Below are 19,310 nucleotides of genomic sequence, written 5' to 3'. Positions count from 1 at the left end.
GAAACCCTCCCCAGAACTTCCCATTAAGAGTGAAACTGTGTAGTAATGCCTTCTTTCGGAATACCAAGGCCACCTGTAGCAAGCCTTCTGTGCCACCATCCCCAGTAATATTTCTGGATTATCAGCATGAGCCAGAGGTTTTACATTAACAATTACATTTCCTCCTTGTTCTACTCGTTGCCAGCGAGAGGGTCAGTGTGTGAGTCAGCAAGCCTCACAGAGGGTTTCACACCAATAATTATGTTGTGTGTGTGTTTTTAAGGAATAATTGAGTTCTGCTAAGAAAGATTAAGAAGACATGTCATAGCCACATTCTGAGAGAGGAGCGATCTCTAAAAACACCTTCACACATCTCGTTTTGGCATATCTGTTAATAATTCCTTAGCAAATATATAAAGAATTTCATTTAAAACTTCAGTTTGGGCCAGGCATGGTGGCTAACACTTGTAACCCCAGCACTTTGGGAGGCCAAGGCAGGCGGGTCACTTGAGGCCAGGAGTTTGAGACCAGCCTGGGCAACATGGTGAGACCCCATTTATACTAAAAGTATAAAAACTAGCCAGGCATGGTGGCAGGCAGCTGTAATCCCAGCTACTCAGGAGGCTGAGGCACGAGAATCACTTGAACCTAGGAGGTGGAGACTGCAGTGAGCTGAGATCACACTACTGCACCCCAGCCTAGGCGACAGAGCGAGACTGTCTCAAACAACAAAAATGAAAACAAAAATAATCCACTTAAGTTTGGTTTTCTTAAAGTTCCATGTAAGTTTGGGTATTTCAGAACCTATAAAACAGGTTTGTTTGATGGCTGCTTCTTCATGCTGCTGAGGACAGGAGTATACCCTTAAGCCATAAGCATTTTCCTTTGTTAATTCCCAGAAGGAGGAGACTGGGGGAATTTATCTGTGGCCTTCTAAACCCAGTGATTCTATGAGCCCCCTCCTAGGGCCCTCCATGCTTGCAAGAAGAGAAAGGGGCAGTTAGAAGCACCCTTACTTTGACAACAGAAAGCATCCCTTCATTGGTCTGGGGGTTGGTGTGGATTTCGAAGCTCTGCCCTGGGTTTCCGTTGATGATGGTGTAGGCAGCTCTCCATGCACCTGTGGTGGGGTCATCCTTATCTTCAACTGTCAAATTGACAATAACTCCCACAGCTCCTTCCTCGACTGTGGCTTGAAACTGCAAAAAAAAGCAGATGGTAATGGTCACTATTTTGAACACACATAGTCAATTACATGCTTTGCATTGGGTATGTTACATACATCATCTCACATAAACACAAATAACATAGGAAGATTATGACTGGAAGATACTATGTTCTTCTTCTCAGCTTTTCTTGAACTTAGGTGAGGCCATGAGACTAACTTCTCCTCTGCAGAATGTGGGCAGGAATGATATTGACCATGGCTGTGCTGTGCTGCTCTGTGGTGGGAGGGTGAAAAGAACAGCTGTGCCTCCTTTCTGGGCTTTTTCACCTCTGCCTACCTGAATGCACAGGACCACAAAACCCCAGGGGAGCAGGAACCCACAAGGGAGGAGGGGCTTGGGTCCCTGAGTCACCACATGGAGGGGAGAAACCTGGAGGCCGAGAACACCTGCCCTGAACTATCATTGAATGAGAAACAATTTTCGATTGAGTTCAAGCCATTTTTGTTCGCATTTGTTCTCGCAGCCTTGCCTCCCCAAAACAACAACATAATCAGATGAGTAAAGCGCTAAGACTTGTAAATGAAGAGACTGGGGTTTGACCCCAGATCCTCTCCTAGACCCTGCTATTTTCTCGAATGAAGAAAACCAGTCCCATTCTTTCCACTCCATGTCCACTCTTATTAGGACCTTAGAAACCATTTTCTAAGGAGTCATCTACATCAATTGTTTGGAGCCTTGTTGTACCTGTGTTTCTATTGTAATACATCTGAAATACTTGTTGCAAGTAGGTGTGGTAAAAATAAATCAATAAATGAAAAATCAAATTTCTCACCGATAGAGAATTTCATGAGCTATCATTAGCACATTCCTTTGAGCTGGAAGCATAAAGTATTGTTTTGGTGCTTACCTCTGACACACTACAGGTAAATAGTAATCTGTTTGCAAATATTTTATAAACAAGTAACACCAATAAGCTGACAAGAAGAAGAAATATCTTGGAATTTCAATTAGTAGGAAAGTGAATCTAGAGACAGTAAGATGATGTCAAAAAGCCCCTGTGTTCAAAGAAAAGTAATTTGAGAAATGAGGTTTCAAAAGCAGTGACTGATTAATTGACTTGCAAATCATTAATCATAAACCTTAATCCTGAGGCCTCTCAGGGGATGGGGCGGGGACTGGAACTAATCTGTTTATTGCACCTCGGCAAACCTGCACGAGTTGTCTTCCATAAAAGGAGAGCTGGAAAATTCTTAGAACATGCACGGAGGCTAGAAAATAGTGGGAACGAGGAGGGATACCGAGGCTGCTGTCACACAGAAACAGCTCCAGGGGGCAATTATTTTGATCTGATTCATGTGATTCTTGTTTAATGTCTACCTATCTTCTATCTTCTCCTCTTCTCAAAAAATCATAGAATTCTTGAGCTGGAAAACGATACTAACGGTTCTCAGCCCTGTCTGCACATTAGAATCTCCCAGAGGCTTTGAAAAAGCTTCCTGAGTCCTATCCCAATTCAGGATTCCCCAAGGTTAAAGTGCATGAAAATCTATTAGGGTAGGAGGGATTGATGAAGGAGAAAGTGCCTGGGGTCCTCTAGCCAGGTTGGAGCACAAGGGAGATCAGTCCATCTCTGGTCTTCTGGAACATGCAGGCAAGTGGCAGGATCAGGCATCAGTCAGGGAATCAATTCAGATTCAGACTCCCCAGACCAATTCAGATTCCCCAGGCTCTGGGGTAAAGCCTGGGACTCAGTATTTTCTTCACTTGCCTAGACAAATCTAATATGTAGTAGGGGCAAGAAGCAGAATGGAGTCCAAGTCTAAGGACAGCAGGCAGGTGTCAATGACAGGACCTACCCTTGTGAATGGGTGAAGCTGCCTGAGTCTGGTGTGGACAGGCCTGCAGTACATCTGGATTCAGCAGGAAAGAGTGCTATGATCAATTAATGCTATCTGCCATGTAGCCAGGAGGGGGCTTGATGACACATGAGTGATCTAATCCCTTCATATTATAGATGAAGATGATAGCACAGAGAAGGAAGGAAGGAAGAAGGAAGAGTGCTGCCCAAAGTCATTTAGTGACCCAAAGATCAGACCTAAGTCTCCTGGTTTCCGGTAATCTTTGCTCCCAAAAAGTTCTGCCATTCGTGCCCACCTCAGATCCCCATGGCTTAGGCCAGTCCTTCCTTCACCTGCTTGCTGCAGTCCAGAGCCAGAGGACTGGCTGTCCCTGCAGATCACAGCAGATGTCAGCTCATAACCAGTCCTTGTGGCTCTTCTGACACCTGTACCTTCTGACACCAGGTGTCAATCATGTGGGCATGAAATGGGCTAAGGCTAGAGGATGCTGGGAACCACCAGTCAGGTAGAAATGCTGTCATGTCCAGTGCATAAGTGAGAAGTTGCTCTGTCAAAGCGGGTGTCATTGCCAAGATGAAAACGCTGTGACAAATCATGATTTGAGGAGGCTGGAGGCTCCATGTGCACCTGTCTCTTCATAGGTTTATCTCTAGTCTCTTGCATGCTGCTAGGTGCACAGACGAAACTCAGTAGATATTTGTTGAATGAATGAACGATCTTAAGTATAGGAAGTGGGATCTGGCAGGAGAGGCGAGGGCTGAGGGAATGTGAAGGGACAAAGCCATACAGAAGGAAGACTAAGAGGGACTGACTTGTTGACTGACGCCTGATTCTGCCACTAGCCTGAGTGTTCCAGAAGACCAGGGATGGACTGATCTCCCCTGTGTTCCAGCAGAGCTATGTCATGACTGGTGGACCCCAGGCACCTTTGCCTTCATCAACCCCTCCTACCATAATAGAGTAATGTGCCTTAAAAAATTTATTTTGGGGGCTGGGCATGGTATTCTAACACTGTAATCCTAGCTCTTTGGGAGGCTGAGGAGGGAGGATCACTTGAGCCCAGGAACTCAAGATGAGCCTGGGCAACATAGTGAGATACCCTCTATAAAAAAGAATTGTAAAAAATTAGCCAGGTGTGGTGGCACATGCCTGTGGTCCCACACATTCAGGAGGCTGAAGTGGGACCATCTTTGAGTGTAGGAGTTTGAGGCCGCAGTGAGTTATGATTACACCACCACACTCCAGCCTTGGTGACAGAGCAAGAACCTGTCTCAGAAAAAAATTATTTTTATGATGTGAAGAAAAGAATTAAACATTTATTTTACCCTAAAAGTTCTTTTTATTTCTTTCTGATTTTAGGGTCCTAGCACATGATAACCGTGCCTGATGAATGAGTCAGCCCGGATCCAACACATGAGCAGGTCTGAAGATGGGATGGATGAATGGATAGATGGATGGATGGATGGATGGGTGGATGGATAGATGGATAGACAGATGGGCGGATGGATGGATGGGTGGTGGATGGATGGATGGGTAAGTGGGTGGATGAATGAATTAATAAAATTAATATTTAGGCCACGTATAAGTGAGACAAACCTGTGCAGCTTCTTTCATGACACTGATAGTTTTATGTCTGCAGCACCTGTTGACGGGGCTGGTATAGAATACGTTCTTAGTGTGTGAGCAAATGAATTCAAGTAGAATGGAAAGGTGCTGATGTGCTAGGAATTCTCAGAGATGTGCACTGTGGCCCTCATATGTCCTTGTATGGGTCCACAGTGATATTTACCTGCCATCCATCTATTTATCCATCCATCTATCCATGCATCCATCCATCATCCATCTATCTATCCATCCTTCCATTCATCATCCATCCATCCATCCATCCATCCATCCATCCAGGGATACACCACTAAACAAAACAGACATGATGTATTTCCTCATGGAAATTGCAGGCTGAAACGAGAGACAGATAGGAAAGAAATGTATAACAATGTGTTAATCGTCAAGGAATAAAATCAGTTATTGGGGAGTCTCTCCCTGTGTGTGTGTAGGTGGGTATCTGATCCAGTCTGGAGAGGATCATCAGGGAAAAATTCCCTGAGAACTGAAAGAAGAGGAAGCCTTAGAGAGGTGAAGGGGGTGAGAACACACCCGGTATCTGAAAGAGCAGGAACAAAGGCCAGGTGGCAGGAAGAGCCACAGGTGCCTTTGCAGAGCAAAGGCAAGCTGGGTGTGGCTGGAATGAAGGGTAGAGCCAGAAAGAACTCTTTGACATCAGACTCCAGAGGTGGTAGAGTCTGCTTATGCAGGGCCCTGTTGGCCATGGAAAGGCATTTGGGATTTACTTTGAAAGCAAAGTGTAGCCTAATCAAGGAACTGGGTTATGTTTAAATTTACTCCTGAGAGAATACAAAAAAAAAAAAAAAAAAATTAAATATGGAAAATGTTCAACACAATTTTTATAGTCTTTAAGACCATTATCTGATTTCTGCATAAACTATGAAGCAGTTTCTTTGAGCATCCGTTTAGAAGCTCATTATTGCTTAATTAAATACTCATTCTATTAATTCTATTCAATGTTTTAACCCCATTATATAATTCAAGAAAGGAACATTAAATAGATTAAAATGAAATGGTACCATTTTACATTTCTATAGCAATGCTCATTTTGTGATTTAAAAACAATAGACAGACATTAATTCACCACACTAGAGCAGGAGGAATTATTGATTGTACTATTACTACCTTTAATTGGAAAAAATTGATAAAGTTACTTTTCTGTTAAACTGTGTGGCAAATCAAATGCCAGATATAAAACGTATTTTTACACAATCACTGTGGCTTGTTGGGACTATGTACTGGGCTTATTTGCCCTTCCCTCCAAATTCAGAACTGAGGATTTTATTTTCATTGAGTTACATCATAGACATTTAGGATGAGGCTGCCTGGATGAGCCACAAAGGCCATCACTAGCGGGAAGAGGGATTTGAATTTTATTATGCACCAAGAATGCATGTTCTTCCTCCAAGAGCAGAAAGTTGACTTTTAGATTAACATGGAAGATGGAAATAATGATCAGAAGGTTGGAAAGCCACAGATGGGAAAGAATTGACAGAGGACAATTGTAAAGGACTGGATATATGCAAGCTTGCATGCTTGACCACTTGCATGTTTGACCTGAATACTAGTCCAAGTTCATGAGCCATTAACCCTGAAGTTTCACAGAGAACTAATATGGAACTTGAAAAGCTGGGATGTAGTCATCTGGGCTTTGGCTTTAAAAAATTAAAAGACAGGGTGTCACTAATTTCTATTTGTGATGATAAAAGGGTAGGGGATAGACCATCAGAAATGTAACTTGCAAACATTTTTGAGTCCACGTTTACAAAAAAGATACAGCTTACTGGAAGACTCTTCCCAATAGTCTAATGGGTAGCAATTGTTACTGATATAAATAAGATAATGCATTTAAGGAGTCTGGCAAATTGCCTGGCATATGTATAACAAGGAGTCAGTATTTGTTAGCAAGGATAATGATGATGGATTTTGCCCTGTATCATACGAAATTCTTACTAAGAAGTTGGAGAATTTGGTTTAAACCCCTGTGACTCTTTCTGCTCTTAACACAGTCTGCCTTATAATATAATTATGTATATATGTATTTTATTTTCCTCGAGTGCTGTGGAAGAAGCTTTTTTATTTCAGTTATGTATGCCTGGCATTCACACACTTGCTCATTCTTATTATGCTCCAACAACAGACACGAGGCAAATGATGTCAATCCTATCATGTCCACATTTGGAAGGGAAAGCTGCATTAGATATCTGGTTTTCTTCTATGATTAGGATTTATCTCAGAATGGAAAGATACAATAATTCATTTTAATAGATACTTGTTGTATCTGTTGCATGCTGGAGACTCCACTAGGCACAAAAATACATAAGTAAATGAGAGGGCCAGTATTCCCTCCAGTATCCCCTTTCTTTGTAGGTATTATACATCTATAACATATCCTGACAATTTGTTTTCTACCACTTCTAAAACCATTTCTCACTGTCATACATCCAAGGCTGTACCTGTGGCCAATTATGAATGCTTTTATGTTTTGACATGATTTAGTTTCCAGGTAGCAGTCTTTCCGTAAATGGTGCTGGATCAATTGGCTATCCATCTGGAGAAAACAATGAATCCTGACTCCTACCTCACACCATACACAAAATGTGAAAGGTAAACAGTAAAGTTCTTAGAAGAAAACATATGAGAACATTTTCAGCCTCCACATCATGTTTGTGTGCACTATATATATATACACACACATATATAATATGTAATATAATATAAACTATTAAAACTATAATTATATAAAATATACATAAGATACATATTTACATAAAATTTTAAAGAATATACAGTACAGAGATCTAAATAAAGTTCATTCGATATCTTAAGAAAGCCCTATGTCTCAGAAGCGATTAATAACAGAGCCACACAAGGGACTGCGGTTGCTTGACAAAGAACCATGGTATGTTCATTGGCAAGTCCTCAAGATGACTGGAACCTACTAAGTCCTTCCCTAGCTAGGTCACAGTAGAATAGGCATAGCCAGGCCTTAAAGTGACTACAGGAGCAAGACGAAAGAATATTCAGGAACCCACTAGATCATCATAGTCCAGTCATTGGTGAGCATCTTTTTCTTCTCCTTTTTTTTTGAAGCAGGTCTTGCTCTGTTGCCCAGGCTGGAATGCAGTGTTGTGATCATGGCTCACTGCAGCCTTGACTTCTTAGGCTCAAGTGATCCTTCTGTCTTAGCTGGAACCACAGGCATAAACCACCGTGACTGACTAATTCAAATATATATACATTTTTTTGATGAGATGGGGTCCTACTAAGTTGCCCAGGCTGGTCTCACACTCTTAGGCTCAAGTGGTCTTCCTCCCTTGGCCTACCTAATTGCTGGCATTACAGGCATGAGTCACTGTGCCCAGCTTTCTCCTCTCTTTATCTGATTAAAATTCTATAAACGATTTGTTTTCTCTGAAGATACAGAGTGGTGTCAGAGACCTGACTTTTAATGCCCAAGGGAGGTACCTCACACAGGAAAGAAATAAATCAGATGCTAGAGGTGAGAATTCCAGTTACCATGAACAGAAAGAACTTGACAGAGACTTCCCTGCCTCTCAAGCAGAGACAGCCTGGGGCATGCTCCTCCCAATGTTGAGATCCTTGAGAGTTGGAGTCATATCTCTGATTCCCCAAAATACTCACTGCTACCACTTTCATAAAGTAAGAGCGCTGTAAGTAGACACTAACTTTCGGAATCATTTTGTCTCAAGAATAAAAACCCAAGGTGGAAAGATAACAATGCACATGTGCTTGAGAGTCTCCCAATGAGAATAGTAACCAGATCTTCTCTATTTCTCCTGAGAAAAAGGAAAGTGGACTCAATTGTAGTTCAAATGACAGATATTATACAATTTCTAAATGGCAAATTAGAGTATTTCTTTACTGAAAATCTTAGCGGTTTTGAGTAGACATAGCTCAGGGTGCCTGCATAATCCATAAACCATTTGAGGGAACTAAATCCACCCCCAGTCCCTGCTGAAAAGAGTGGTACTAGAGAGTCATTTCGTAACATGTGATTCTAGCTTCCTTGGCCATAGCTGATTGGACCCAGAGATGATCACCTGACTCAGAGGTAGCCAATCCATTGGTTGATTCATGAAAAATGGGATTATTTCTTTTATAAATTTGAACTAAAAGAGAAATAGAGGTTTCTCAGCATTTATGCAAGGGGTGGCCATTTTTTGTCATTTGGATATGGATAAATTCTCAGAGAAATCCAATATGCACGGAGAAGCAAAAGAATGGAGAAATTGAGAGAAAAATTTACAAAAGAGATTTTTTTTTTTCTGTGACTCAAAGACAAAAGACAGATAGGAAGTTTCCTCAGTCGCTGACTGGCTTCCCATTCCTGCTCTCAACCCCACGAAGTTCCCTGTGCTCTTGTCTGTGGGAACCTCTGTTCCCATCAACAACCTCATTTTCACTCCAGCTGCCTTGAGCAGGTTTCTATTCCTTGCAACAATGGTGCCCTGGGGAAAACAACTCTCAAGATATCTGCTGAAATCATTAGGTGAGTGGTCCCTTTGATGGTGCTTTGGGTTTCGTAGACGTTTTCTCAAGTATTTTTTCTTTTTCACATCTTGTTATGAAAAATATTAAACATGTATAAAAGCAGGTAGAATAGGATAATAACCCCCCACATGCCTGTCTTCAGGCTTTAGAGATCCTCAACTCCCAGCTCCTGGTGCTTCGTCTCCACAGCCACCCCTCCCCTATCCTGCACTGTTTGGAGCAAATCCCAGACATGCCATTACATATGTAAAGATTTCAGTCTAAAACACAGGGATTCTTTTTAAGAAAACATGATCAAAGTCCTTTCTTGATCCAACTAACATTAATTTCTTCTACGGACGATTCTGTGTTTCCCTTTTGTGCCAGATGCTTTGCTAAAAGTATTTGCATGTTATCTCCATCATGCAAAGTGAGAGCACCTACTAGTTATGGTAATGGACAGTTACAGAAAGGTTTATTAAATATCCAGAGACTTCCCAGTTAAATGTCTGAAGCCACCCACCGTTACTAAACAGGTGAGAACATGCAAAACTAGAATGTGGAAAGAGTTCAAAAATAACAAGGAATAGCATCTCAACAAGAAAGAAACGTGCCCTGAGTGAAGAATCCTCTCCAAAATTCACTGGCATCCCAGGTAGTGTGGTTCTTGATCCTGGACTGATACTAATGTCCACCTCACTGATGTCCTGCCCCCGTGTGACCCACCCACCCAGGGTGATCCTGGGTTGAAAGGAAAATGATTTTCCTAGACAGCACTTATCTGTGGCGCCGGTAACACGGAGAGAGAAAATGAAGCATCCCTCAACCCCCTGGCTCTACAGGTGCTGGGGAATGAACCAAAGGGCAAGAGAGGGAAACATTCACTGCATGCCCTGGCAGGAATTGCTCCCTCTTCCCCTTAGGGCACACTTCTCTGATTCATTTCCTGTGAGATGTTTTCTTGTGTTGGCTGCAGACACACAGAAAGCGCTGAGTCCATGGCTTTTGAGGAAGATGCCCAGCTGGTACAGTCCACTTTCCAATGACTGTACTCTTCCTCTACATGGCCCTGTCTACACCAAATACAGACCTGCACATTTGCAAAACTAAAAATGAAATGCATTTTCAGGGAGAAGAGGCTTGCGTAACAAAGCAGGTCTTTGCCCTACAAAACAAAATGAAAAGACAAGGCCACTGAAGACTGACAGGAAAATGATGCAGTGGAACGGTGGTTCTTTTTTATTTTTATTTTTATTTTATTTTATTTTATTTTTATACTTTAAGTTCTAGAGTACATGTGCACAACGTGCAGGTTTGTTACATATGTATACATGTGCCATGTTGGTGTGCTGCACCCATTAACTCATCATTTACATTAGGTATATCTCCTAATACTATCCCTCCCCTCTACCCCTCCCCACAACAGGCCCTGGTGTGTGATGTTCCGCTTCCTGTGTCCAAGTGATCTCATTGTTCAATTCCCACCTATGAGTGAGAACATGTGGTGTTTGGTTTTCTGTTCTTGTGATAGTTTGCTGAGAATGATGGTTTCCAGCTGCATCCATGTCCCTACAAAGGACATGAACTCATCCTTTTTTATGGCTGCATAGTATTTCATGGTGTATATGTGCCATATTTTCTTAATCCAGTCTGTCACTGATGGACATTTGGGCTGATTCCAAGTCTTTGCTATTGTGAATAGTGCTGCAATAAACACACGTGTGCATGTGTCTTTATAGCAGCATGATTTATAATCCTGTGGGTATATACCCAGTAATGGGATGGCTGGGTCAAATGGTAGACTGTGTTCCTGAGAACCAAGATTTTTTTTTTTTTTTTTTTTTGAGATAGGGTCTTGCTCTGTCACCCAGGCTGGAGTGCAGTGGTGTGACTGTGGCTCATTGTAGCTTTGACCATCTAAGTGCAAATGATCCTCATGCCTCAGCCTCCCTAGTAGTACTCCCTAGTAACTTTTAAATTTTGTGTAGAGACGGGGTTTCACTATACTGCCCAGGCTGGCCTCAAACTCCTGGGCTGAAGTGATCCTCATGTCTTGGCCCTGCAAAGTGCTGCAATTATAGGTGTGAGCCACTGAGTCCAGCAAGAATGCTTGAGATGGTACAGGAGTCCTACCAAAGCATCAAACATTTTCCTTCAAATAATAAGAATTTAAACTGCCTGAGCAATCTGTTAATTATATTTTATCTGTTTTGTATATTAGAATTCCTGCCTCAGATTTTGATTAAAAAAAAAAAAGTTATGTTGCTAAAGAGAGTTTGAAAATCATTGCCTTAGGGGAATGATGAAATAAATATTACATTAGATGGTGACAGAAAAATAAAAACCAAAGACAAATATGCCTACATTCTTTTTTTTTCTGATTTTCAGGCTTGGATACTTTATTTCATTGGACGTTAGTAGCTCTCCTTCACTTGAGTTTCTCTCTTAAGAAAATGCAAAACACATTTGTTCATCTGACAAGATAATTGAAAATAGTTTAATTCTGAGAAGCAGAGAGATTTTCTGTAGAGATATCATTTGACCACAAATATCTGAATCTGGATGAAGAATGGCTTTTCAAGAAACAATAACATAGTCTGCTTTCTAAAGACACTGGAGTTTGGCTTATGCAATTCTGCAGATTTAAAGGAGTAGGGAATTCAATGAAGTGGGGCAAATTCTACTTGGCCTCTAACTCAGTGGTTCCCAATCCCCACTACTGGTCTGTAACCTGTTAGGAACTGGGCTACACAGAAGGAGGTGAGCTATGGGAGAGCAAGTCTTCATATGGGAGAGCAAGCAATGGGCTGCTCCCCATTGCTCACTAATATTACCACCTGAGCTCCACCTCCTCTCAGATCAGTGGTGGCATTAGATTCTCATAGGAGCACAAACCCTATCGTGAACTGCACACACAAGCGATCTAGGTTACGCATTCCTTGTGAGAATCTAATACTTGATGATCTATCATTGTCTGCTATCACTCCTAGATGGAATCATCTAGCTGCAGGAAAACAAGCTCAGGGATCCCACTGGTTCTACATTATGGCAGTTGTCTAATTATTTCATTATATATTACAATGTAATAATAATAGAAATGAAATGCACAATAAATGTAATGTGCTTGAATCCTCCCAATACCATCCCCGCAACCCTGGCCCGTGGAAAAACTGTCTTCCACAAAACCAGTTCCTGGTGCCAAAAAGGTTGTGGATTGGCTGGGTGTGGTGGCTTCTGCCTGTAATCCCAGCACTTTGGGGGGCCGAGGCAGGAAGATCACCTGAGGTCAGGAGTTCGAGGCCAGCCTGACCAATATGGTGAAATCCCATCTCTACAAAAAATACAAAAATCAGCTGGGCATGGTGGCAGCCACCTGTAGTCCCAGATACTTGGGAGGCTGAGACAGGAGAATTGCTTGAACCCGGGAGGTGGAGGTTGCAGTGAGCCGAGATCGTGCCACTGCACTCCAGCCTGGGTGACAGAGTGAGACTCCATCTCAAAAAAAAAAAAAAAAGTTGTGGACTGCTGCTCTGATTCATGGCTACATTTCTGATAAATCTCTGAGACCCAGTTCACTTATCTGAGAAACGGGTATCAGACTAAAGCTGTCATTCTTAACCCTGACTACACATTAAAACACCTGAAAGCCTTAAAACAAATCCACTATTGATATGGGGTACTGCTTTCAGAGGTGGTTCTTGGATGGGGCTGAGGCATTTTTATTTCTGAAAACACCCCTCCTGTGATTCTCATGAACAGTCAAGGGCTGAGAACAACAGCTTGAGGTAACCACTGAGGTCCCTTTTAGTTCTAAGATAAAATGATGAAAGAATCCTGGTGGCACATTCTAACTTGTGTTGGGTGCCCTGAAAAGCAGCAGCCTGTCTTCTTGACGGTCTATGGGGGACACCTTGTTTGACTTCATAATGCCACTCACTGTCCCACAGACACAGTGGCCAGGACACTTGGCTCAGACAATGCAGCAGTGGAGTGACACTACAGATAAATGGTCCTGTGTTGAGGGATTAACACCCTTTACATCACTCATATGGCTGTTTCTTTACAACGAGCTGGATCCACAGTCTGTTACTCTCTCAAAGGAAGAGACTATTTCTTTCATTTTGCCATTACATAGGCAGGGCTGAGATCTTATTCAGTTCATGTGACTTCAGTCTTTCCTAAGAATATGGAAGAATAAAGCCCAATTGAGTGCCCTGAGTTTACTGTACCTGAAGTGCAAGTTTTATTCTCCAAAAACATTGGCATCAGCCTGTCCTTTAATCACCTCTCCTGGAGCCCGGGAGCTGGCATTCCTAGAATGTACCACATCTGAAATTCATAAGCCACCAGTAGTGTCAACCCCTAAAGAATGACTTGGAGACATGAAATGCCTCCTAAAATCAAGCAATTCTTTACACTATGCTGTCTGATTCCTATTACAGGCAGAGGATAACTGGGAATGGTTTGTGTTTGTGCCCAAAATTGGCTCTGCTATTGCCCAAACTGTAGGGGAGGGTGGCAAAGACCAAGATTCTCTGTGCAGTCATTCAAAGACGCCTACTTTCCCACAGGAAATGGCTCAGGAGTCTTGATCAAGATGCCACTATATCACCTTTACCATTCAAGGGTAAGAATGCCTAGATCTGGTTGACTTTTTCTTAACATGGCTCAGGGGTTCTGGTGCCAATGGCAGCTCTTCATCCGTCACCACCTGGATGATAACTTCCAGACACTGCCTGGAGGGCAATTTCATCACTCTGGATTTTGTAAAGTAGAAGCTGCTGCAGGGCTGTGAAGAGAGAGGAATCACACACTTACACCTCCAACCCTGGCCTCTGCCCTGTATCCAGGACTGCAAGCGCCAAGTCACAGCCAGCATCTGCCTCTGGGTGTCTAACGGGCACCTCGAACCTAACATGATTCCACCTTCCGACTCCATCAAAACCAGTCTCGTCTTTCCCCCTTCTCCCTTTCCTTGGCAAAGAGCATCACCATTTATTCATGTTGTGTAGGCTGATAAGCCCAGGAGTCATCTTTTGATTCCTCTCTTTTCTCATTTCTCACATCCAGTCCATCAGCAACAACTCTTAAAAACTGTATGACTCCATTTCTATGAAATATCTGTGCAGGCAAATTCAGAGAGACAGAAAACAGACTTATGGTTGCCAGGGGCTGGGTGTGAGAGGTAGGAATGGAGAATGACCACTTAATGGGTGTAAAGTTTCCTCTTGGGTGATGAAAAAGTTCTAGCCCTAGATAGTGGTGAAGGCTGCATGCATGCAGAATATGTGCTGAATAGGCCTATTTCTCTGCGTCTCCACCCCTACCAACCTTGGTGGAGCCATCAGAAGCTGTGCTCAGGCAATTTCATCATCTCCTACCCGGGTGTTTGACTCCTCCTCTGTTTTCACCCCTGCCAGTTTCTCTCTACAACCTGTCCTCTGCATAGTCGCAGTCAGAGTTATCTTGCTACAAATTTAAACATGATTCATTGATTCGCCATTGAACACCTGCCACATGCCAGGCTCGATTCTGGGTGTTTGGGCATCTTCACTGAACAAAGAAGACACACATTCCTGCCCTCATGGAGCTGACATTCCTCTCTCTTCGCAGCCCTGCAACAGCTTCTACTTTACAAAATCCAGAGTCTTTCCCATGGGTTCCCAGGCCTTCTGGGATCTGCCCATCTCTGCCTTCTCTCCCTCACTCACATGGGCTCTGCCATGGGTTTGCATGCAGTTGCTCAAGCTGCAGGACTCTACCTGTGTCGTTCTCTCTGACAGACTCTTGTCTTCATGTGCTGGCACCGTTCTGCCATTCGGGCCTCTGCTCAGTGCTCCACCTCAGAGGGTCTGGCTTTGTCACTCGTCAGCTGGGTGCCCTGACACAAACAACTTCACCTTTGTAAGCCTCAGTACTTCCTTATCTGTAAAATGGGGATACGGTCATTGCTAACTCCATAGGTGATTCTGATGAATAAATGAATGAGTGCAGATCAAACTCGTAGCATGGTGTCTGGCACATCCTAAGAAGTAGGCACCTGTCAGGTATCCAAAGGCCAGGCTGGAAGAATCAGACAGACACAAAGGATGCCAAAGGGAATCATGGTGGGAGATGTGCCAACAAGATTTGCCAAGTTTCTCATCACTCAAACATGTTCAACAACATGAATCCGTCCTACAAAATTCGAAATTGGACAGGATCTCAAGGCATGCCGTGTATGTCTCTGTCCTTGCCTTCAAAACTGGAAAGCATGCTGGCTACTGCTAGGTCCAAGGTCACGGGCTGTGCATCACATGTGCCAGGAAGCAGGTGGGTGGATATGGCGTGGCCACTGGTGGACTGAGAACATGTGCCCCAGGGAGCAGTCCGCCTGCAGGAGTAATACCTGGAGCCACAGTTTTGAGCCACCTGGAGATGCTCTTTCACCTCTCCAGAACCCAGGCTCACAGAGTTGTGGGAAATCACGCAGGGATCAGGTGGCAGCATCCATTAACGCATAGGCCTAATGCAGAAAGGGGACGAATGATGGGGTTAGTGAATCAATAGGAAACTATTTTGAGTATTTGCCTGGAGACGGAAGCACAGGCATGGTAGTTTTGTAGCAATAAAGAGCTGTTTGGAACATCCTGGCATTTTTATATTTTAATTTTCTTTTATTGCTTTCTGATGAAACACACAAGATTCTTGGGCCTGTTTCCTCATCCTGGGGCTAGCAATCTGCATCCTGGCAGGATTCTTCGTCTGACCTCTTGTGCGTCTTCTCCTCTTGGCCACTGATCCCGCCATCTTGCAAGGCTGCCTGGCTTGGGTCCTTTCCTGCACATTGTCCTGCACGGGACCTCTGCCCATCCTGGTCTCTTGACCTGCCTTACTTGCTTCGGGGTCTTTCTCTGTTAAATTGGGGGCTGTTCCTAACTGTGGACTACACCCTAATGCTCAGATAAACCCCACCATGTGAGGGTGCAGGAGAGACCCTTCCCCAGACATGCTTATAGATGTATCAGGTTGGTGCAAAAGTAATTGCAGTTTTTGCAGTTAAAAAAATGACCTAATAGAAAGAAATGGAACAAATTCAGTCATGCCAGCTGCCTACGTGTCTCTGGTGGAATGATTCGTTCATCCTCTATCCACACTTTAATCCTCCATCCATCATCCCCTAGCCACATGCCCATCCCTGTCTATGTATTAGGTCCCTGATTTGCACATTCATTACCCCACCCATTTGTTCATTCCCTGTCAGCATGTTAATTCCCCCATCCATGTGTGTGTTCCTGGCCACTCCTTCATTTCACTCTCCAAGGACACATTCCCCTATCCAAGTCTTCAATCTCCTGTCTGTGCATTCCACAAATATTCATGGCTGATGACGCCGTGCTGAGCACTGTTCTTGATACTGGACACAGCAGTGGACAAACCACAGGAGGTCCCTTCTGTCATGAGAGTTGTCCCTATATGGGAGTGAGATGCTACACAGATACGTAAATAATAAAATACCCAGCTTGTTGGATTATTTGAAGAAAAATAAAGCAGGGTAAGAGAATTCCTAAGTGATTTCTTCCTTTCTAAACCTCTTCCCAATACATTAATTCTTCATTTCCCTCCTGAGTTCTGTTTCCTGTCAACTCTTCAACACCTAAGCATCCAGAACTATGCTAGAGTGCTGGTGATATTAAAAGTAAGCTACAATTCCTGATTCTAGGAGCTCTGTATACTTTAATTTTCTCAGCTTTTGTGAGTTTTTTCTTCCCTAGAAAGATTTTCCTCAATCTGGTTTGATTTCTGAACTATGAAGGGAAAAAAAAAATCAGCTTGTGATTTTTCAAACCTTAAGAAGAGCTCAAGTTCTTCCTTAAAAGGTGACCCTTTGGGTGACATCCCCTGTAGTCTTTAGACATGGTGCTATGCAGTTTTTTCCTTTCCTTTTTCTTATTGCTAACAGTCTTATTGCACTATGATTCACATACCATAAAATTCATCCATTTAAATTGTAGATATGAATGGATTCCAGTACATTCACAGAGTTGTGTAACCACCACCACAATCAATTTTAGAATTTTTTTATCACCTTGAACAGAAACCCCACTCCCAGGAGCAGCCACTCCCCTTTCCTCACCCCCTCCCAGCCCCTGGCAACCACTAATCAACTTTCTGTCCCTGGAGATCTGCCTGTTCTGGACACTTCATAGAAATGGAATTGCACAATCTATGGCCCTTTGTGCCTGACTTTTTTCACTGAACATCGTGTTTTCACGGTTCATCCACCCTGTAGCAGGGATCAGTACTTCGTTCCTTCGTGCGGCTGAAAAGCATTCCATCAAGTGGAGAGACCACGTTTTGTTTCTCCATTTCTCAGTTGATGGACCTGGAATTGTTTCCACTTAGTGGCTACTGTGAATAATGCTGCTGTGAACAGTCACATACAAGTTTTGGGAGGACTTATGCCTTCATTCTCTTGGGTTTACACCTAGGAGTGGAGCTGCTGGGTCATATAGTGACTCCAGGCTTCAGGCACTGGGGATTCAAGTCATGTGTCAACACGTATGAGACCGTGGACTGTCCGTCAGCTTCTCAGAGCCTGGCCTCCAGCTCCCGAGTGAGGAGAGGCAATATTTGAGAATGAGGGCTTGCTTTGTGATTGGCATGAGGGGCCAGAAAAGAGCGGGTACAAGGAGAGCCTTGTCTCTTTCAAAACCTTTGGCTAAACCACGAGGGCCCTCCTTCTTCCCAATTTCCATGGGCTGTTGCTGAAGTTAATGGAGAAACTAGAAAGACCCCCTGGAGCCCATGGAGAATCCCCCCACCCCAGCATGGCACTCACAGCCATCTCTAACTGGAGAAAGCACATCTGGAATCTCCAGGGCTGTAGGGAGATTGACACACTTTTTAGTCTTGATGCTAACACCCCAGCACAAATAAGGACAAGAGAAACCTTCTACTTTCATTACAAGGGATTTGTATAAATTCATACATGGAATTGACTTACAGTTTCTAATTTGCATTTAAATCCCAAATGTCTTAGTCAGAAGAAACCACTCTAAATTCATTCTCTGTGTTTGCACCATTGATTCCCGGTTTAAATAGACCCCTTGGGCCCTACTGTAATTCCCATGGGCACATCCGCATATTACTTCCAGAGGGGGCTGATGGAGTTTCTGAGTCCCACAGGGAGAAGAAATGGATGAGAATCATTCCCTTGGGAATCAGGCTCAATGAGATAAGGAGGATTAATAAAAGCATTCTCTGTCCCTCCTGGGCTCTGATCACCGGGTGGAATAACATAATGGAAATCTGCATGGGGAGAGACGCACTCCAATGGCACTCTGTCACATTAAAAAGGACCTACGGGATGGGTGTGGTGGCTCACGCCTGTAATTCCAGCACTTTGGGAGGCTGAGGCAGGCAGATCACCCAAGGTCAGGAGTTTGAGACCAGCCTGGCCAACATGGTGAAACCCCATCTCTACTAAGAATACAAAAATTAGCCAGGCATGGCAGTGGATGCCTGTAATCCCAGCTACTTGGGAGGCTGAGGCAGGAGAATTGCTTGAACCTGGGAGGCAGAGGTTGCAGTGAGCCAAGGTTGTGCCGTTGCACTCCAGCCTGGGTGACAGAGCAAGATTCCAGCAAAAGAAAGAAAAGAAAAAAGAAAAGAAAAGAAAAGAAAGACCAGTGAGGAAAGTGATTCATGTTTAAAGCCACAGGAAGCTGTATCTTGTTATCTTTGTGACTTCCGGCAAGTCACTTAACCTCTCTTTGTCTCCATTTTCTCATCTGCAAAATGGGAATAATATAATAATAATAATAATAATAATAATAATAATACCTACCCTTATAGGATTATGATGAATTAAATAAAAAATTTATAAAATGCTTACATGAATGCCCAGCACATAAGCAATAAAATGCACATTGTTATAATGAAAATGGATAAAATAAATAAAGAAATGATGTTTGGTACAGTGAATATCATTTTAAGGAATATGAACAAAGAAATACACTTTGTTCTTTTGGGCCCTCTTTGTTACAGTACCCTAGTCTCTCACTACCTAATATTCCTGCCAATAGAAAGTCCCCTTGTTATCTAAACTACTTGGAGCTAGGGGTCACTTATAACCAGAAGTGTTCTGATCAATAATTTTTATTTTATTATTCTTTGAGACAGGGTCTTGCTTTGTTGCCCAGGC

At 43.1% G+C, this 19,310-nt stretch overlaps 1 protein-coding gene across 1 annotated transcript in view; it reads right to left on the bottom strand.

Annotated features, from left to right (window-relative positions):
- The window catches only part of CDH13 (cadherin 13), a 1,187,477-nt gene that overhangs the window by 132,036 nt on the left and 1,036,131 nt on the right, over positions 1–19,310 (bottom strand). Inside the window, exon 9 of the mRNA XM_033219143.1 lies at positions 996–1,178. Within this exon, the coding sequence (XP_033075034.1) occupies positions 996–1,178 (183 nt within the window). The remainder of the gene's footprint in view (positions 1–995; positions 1,179–19,310) is intronic.

This window comes from Trachypithecus francoisi, unplaced genomic scaffold (genome assembly GCF_009764315.1).
Source record: "Trachypithecus francoisi isolate TF-2019V2 unplaced genomic scaffold, Tfra_2.0 Lachesis_group10, whole genome shotgun sequence".
Taxonomy (NCBI): Eukaryota; Metazoa; Chordata; class Mammalia; order Primates; family Cercopithecidae; genus Trachypithecus; species Trachypithecus francoisi.
The sequence above is the reverse complement of the archived record's forward strand: the minus strand, read 5'-3'. Positions and strand labels throughout refer to the sequence as shown.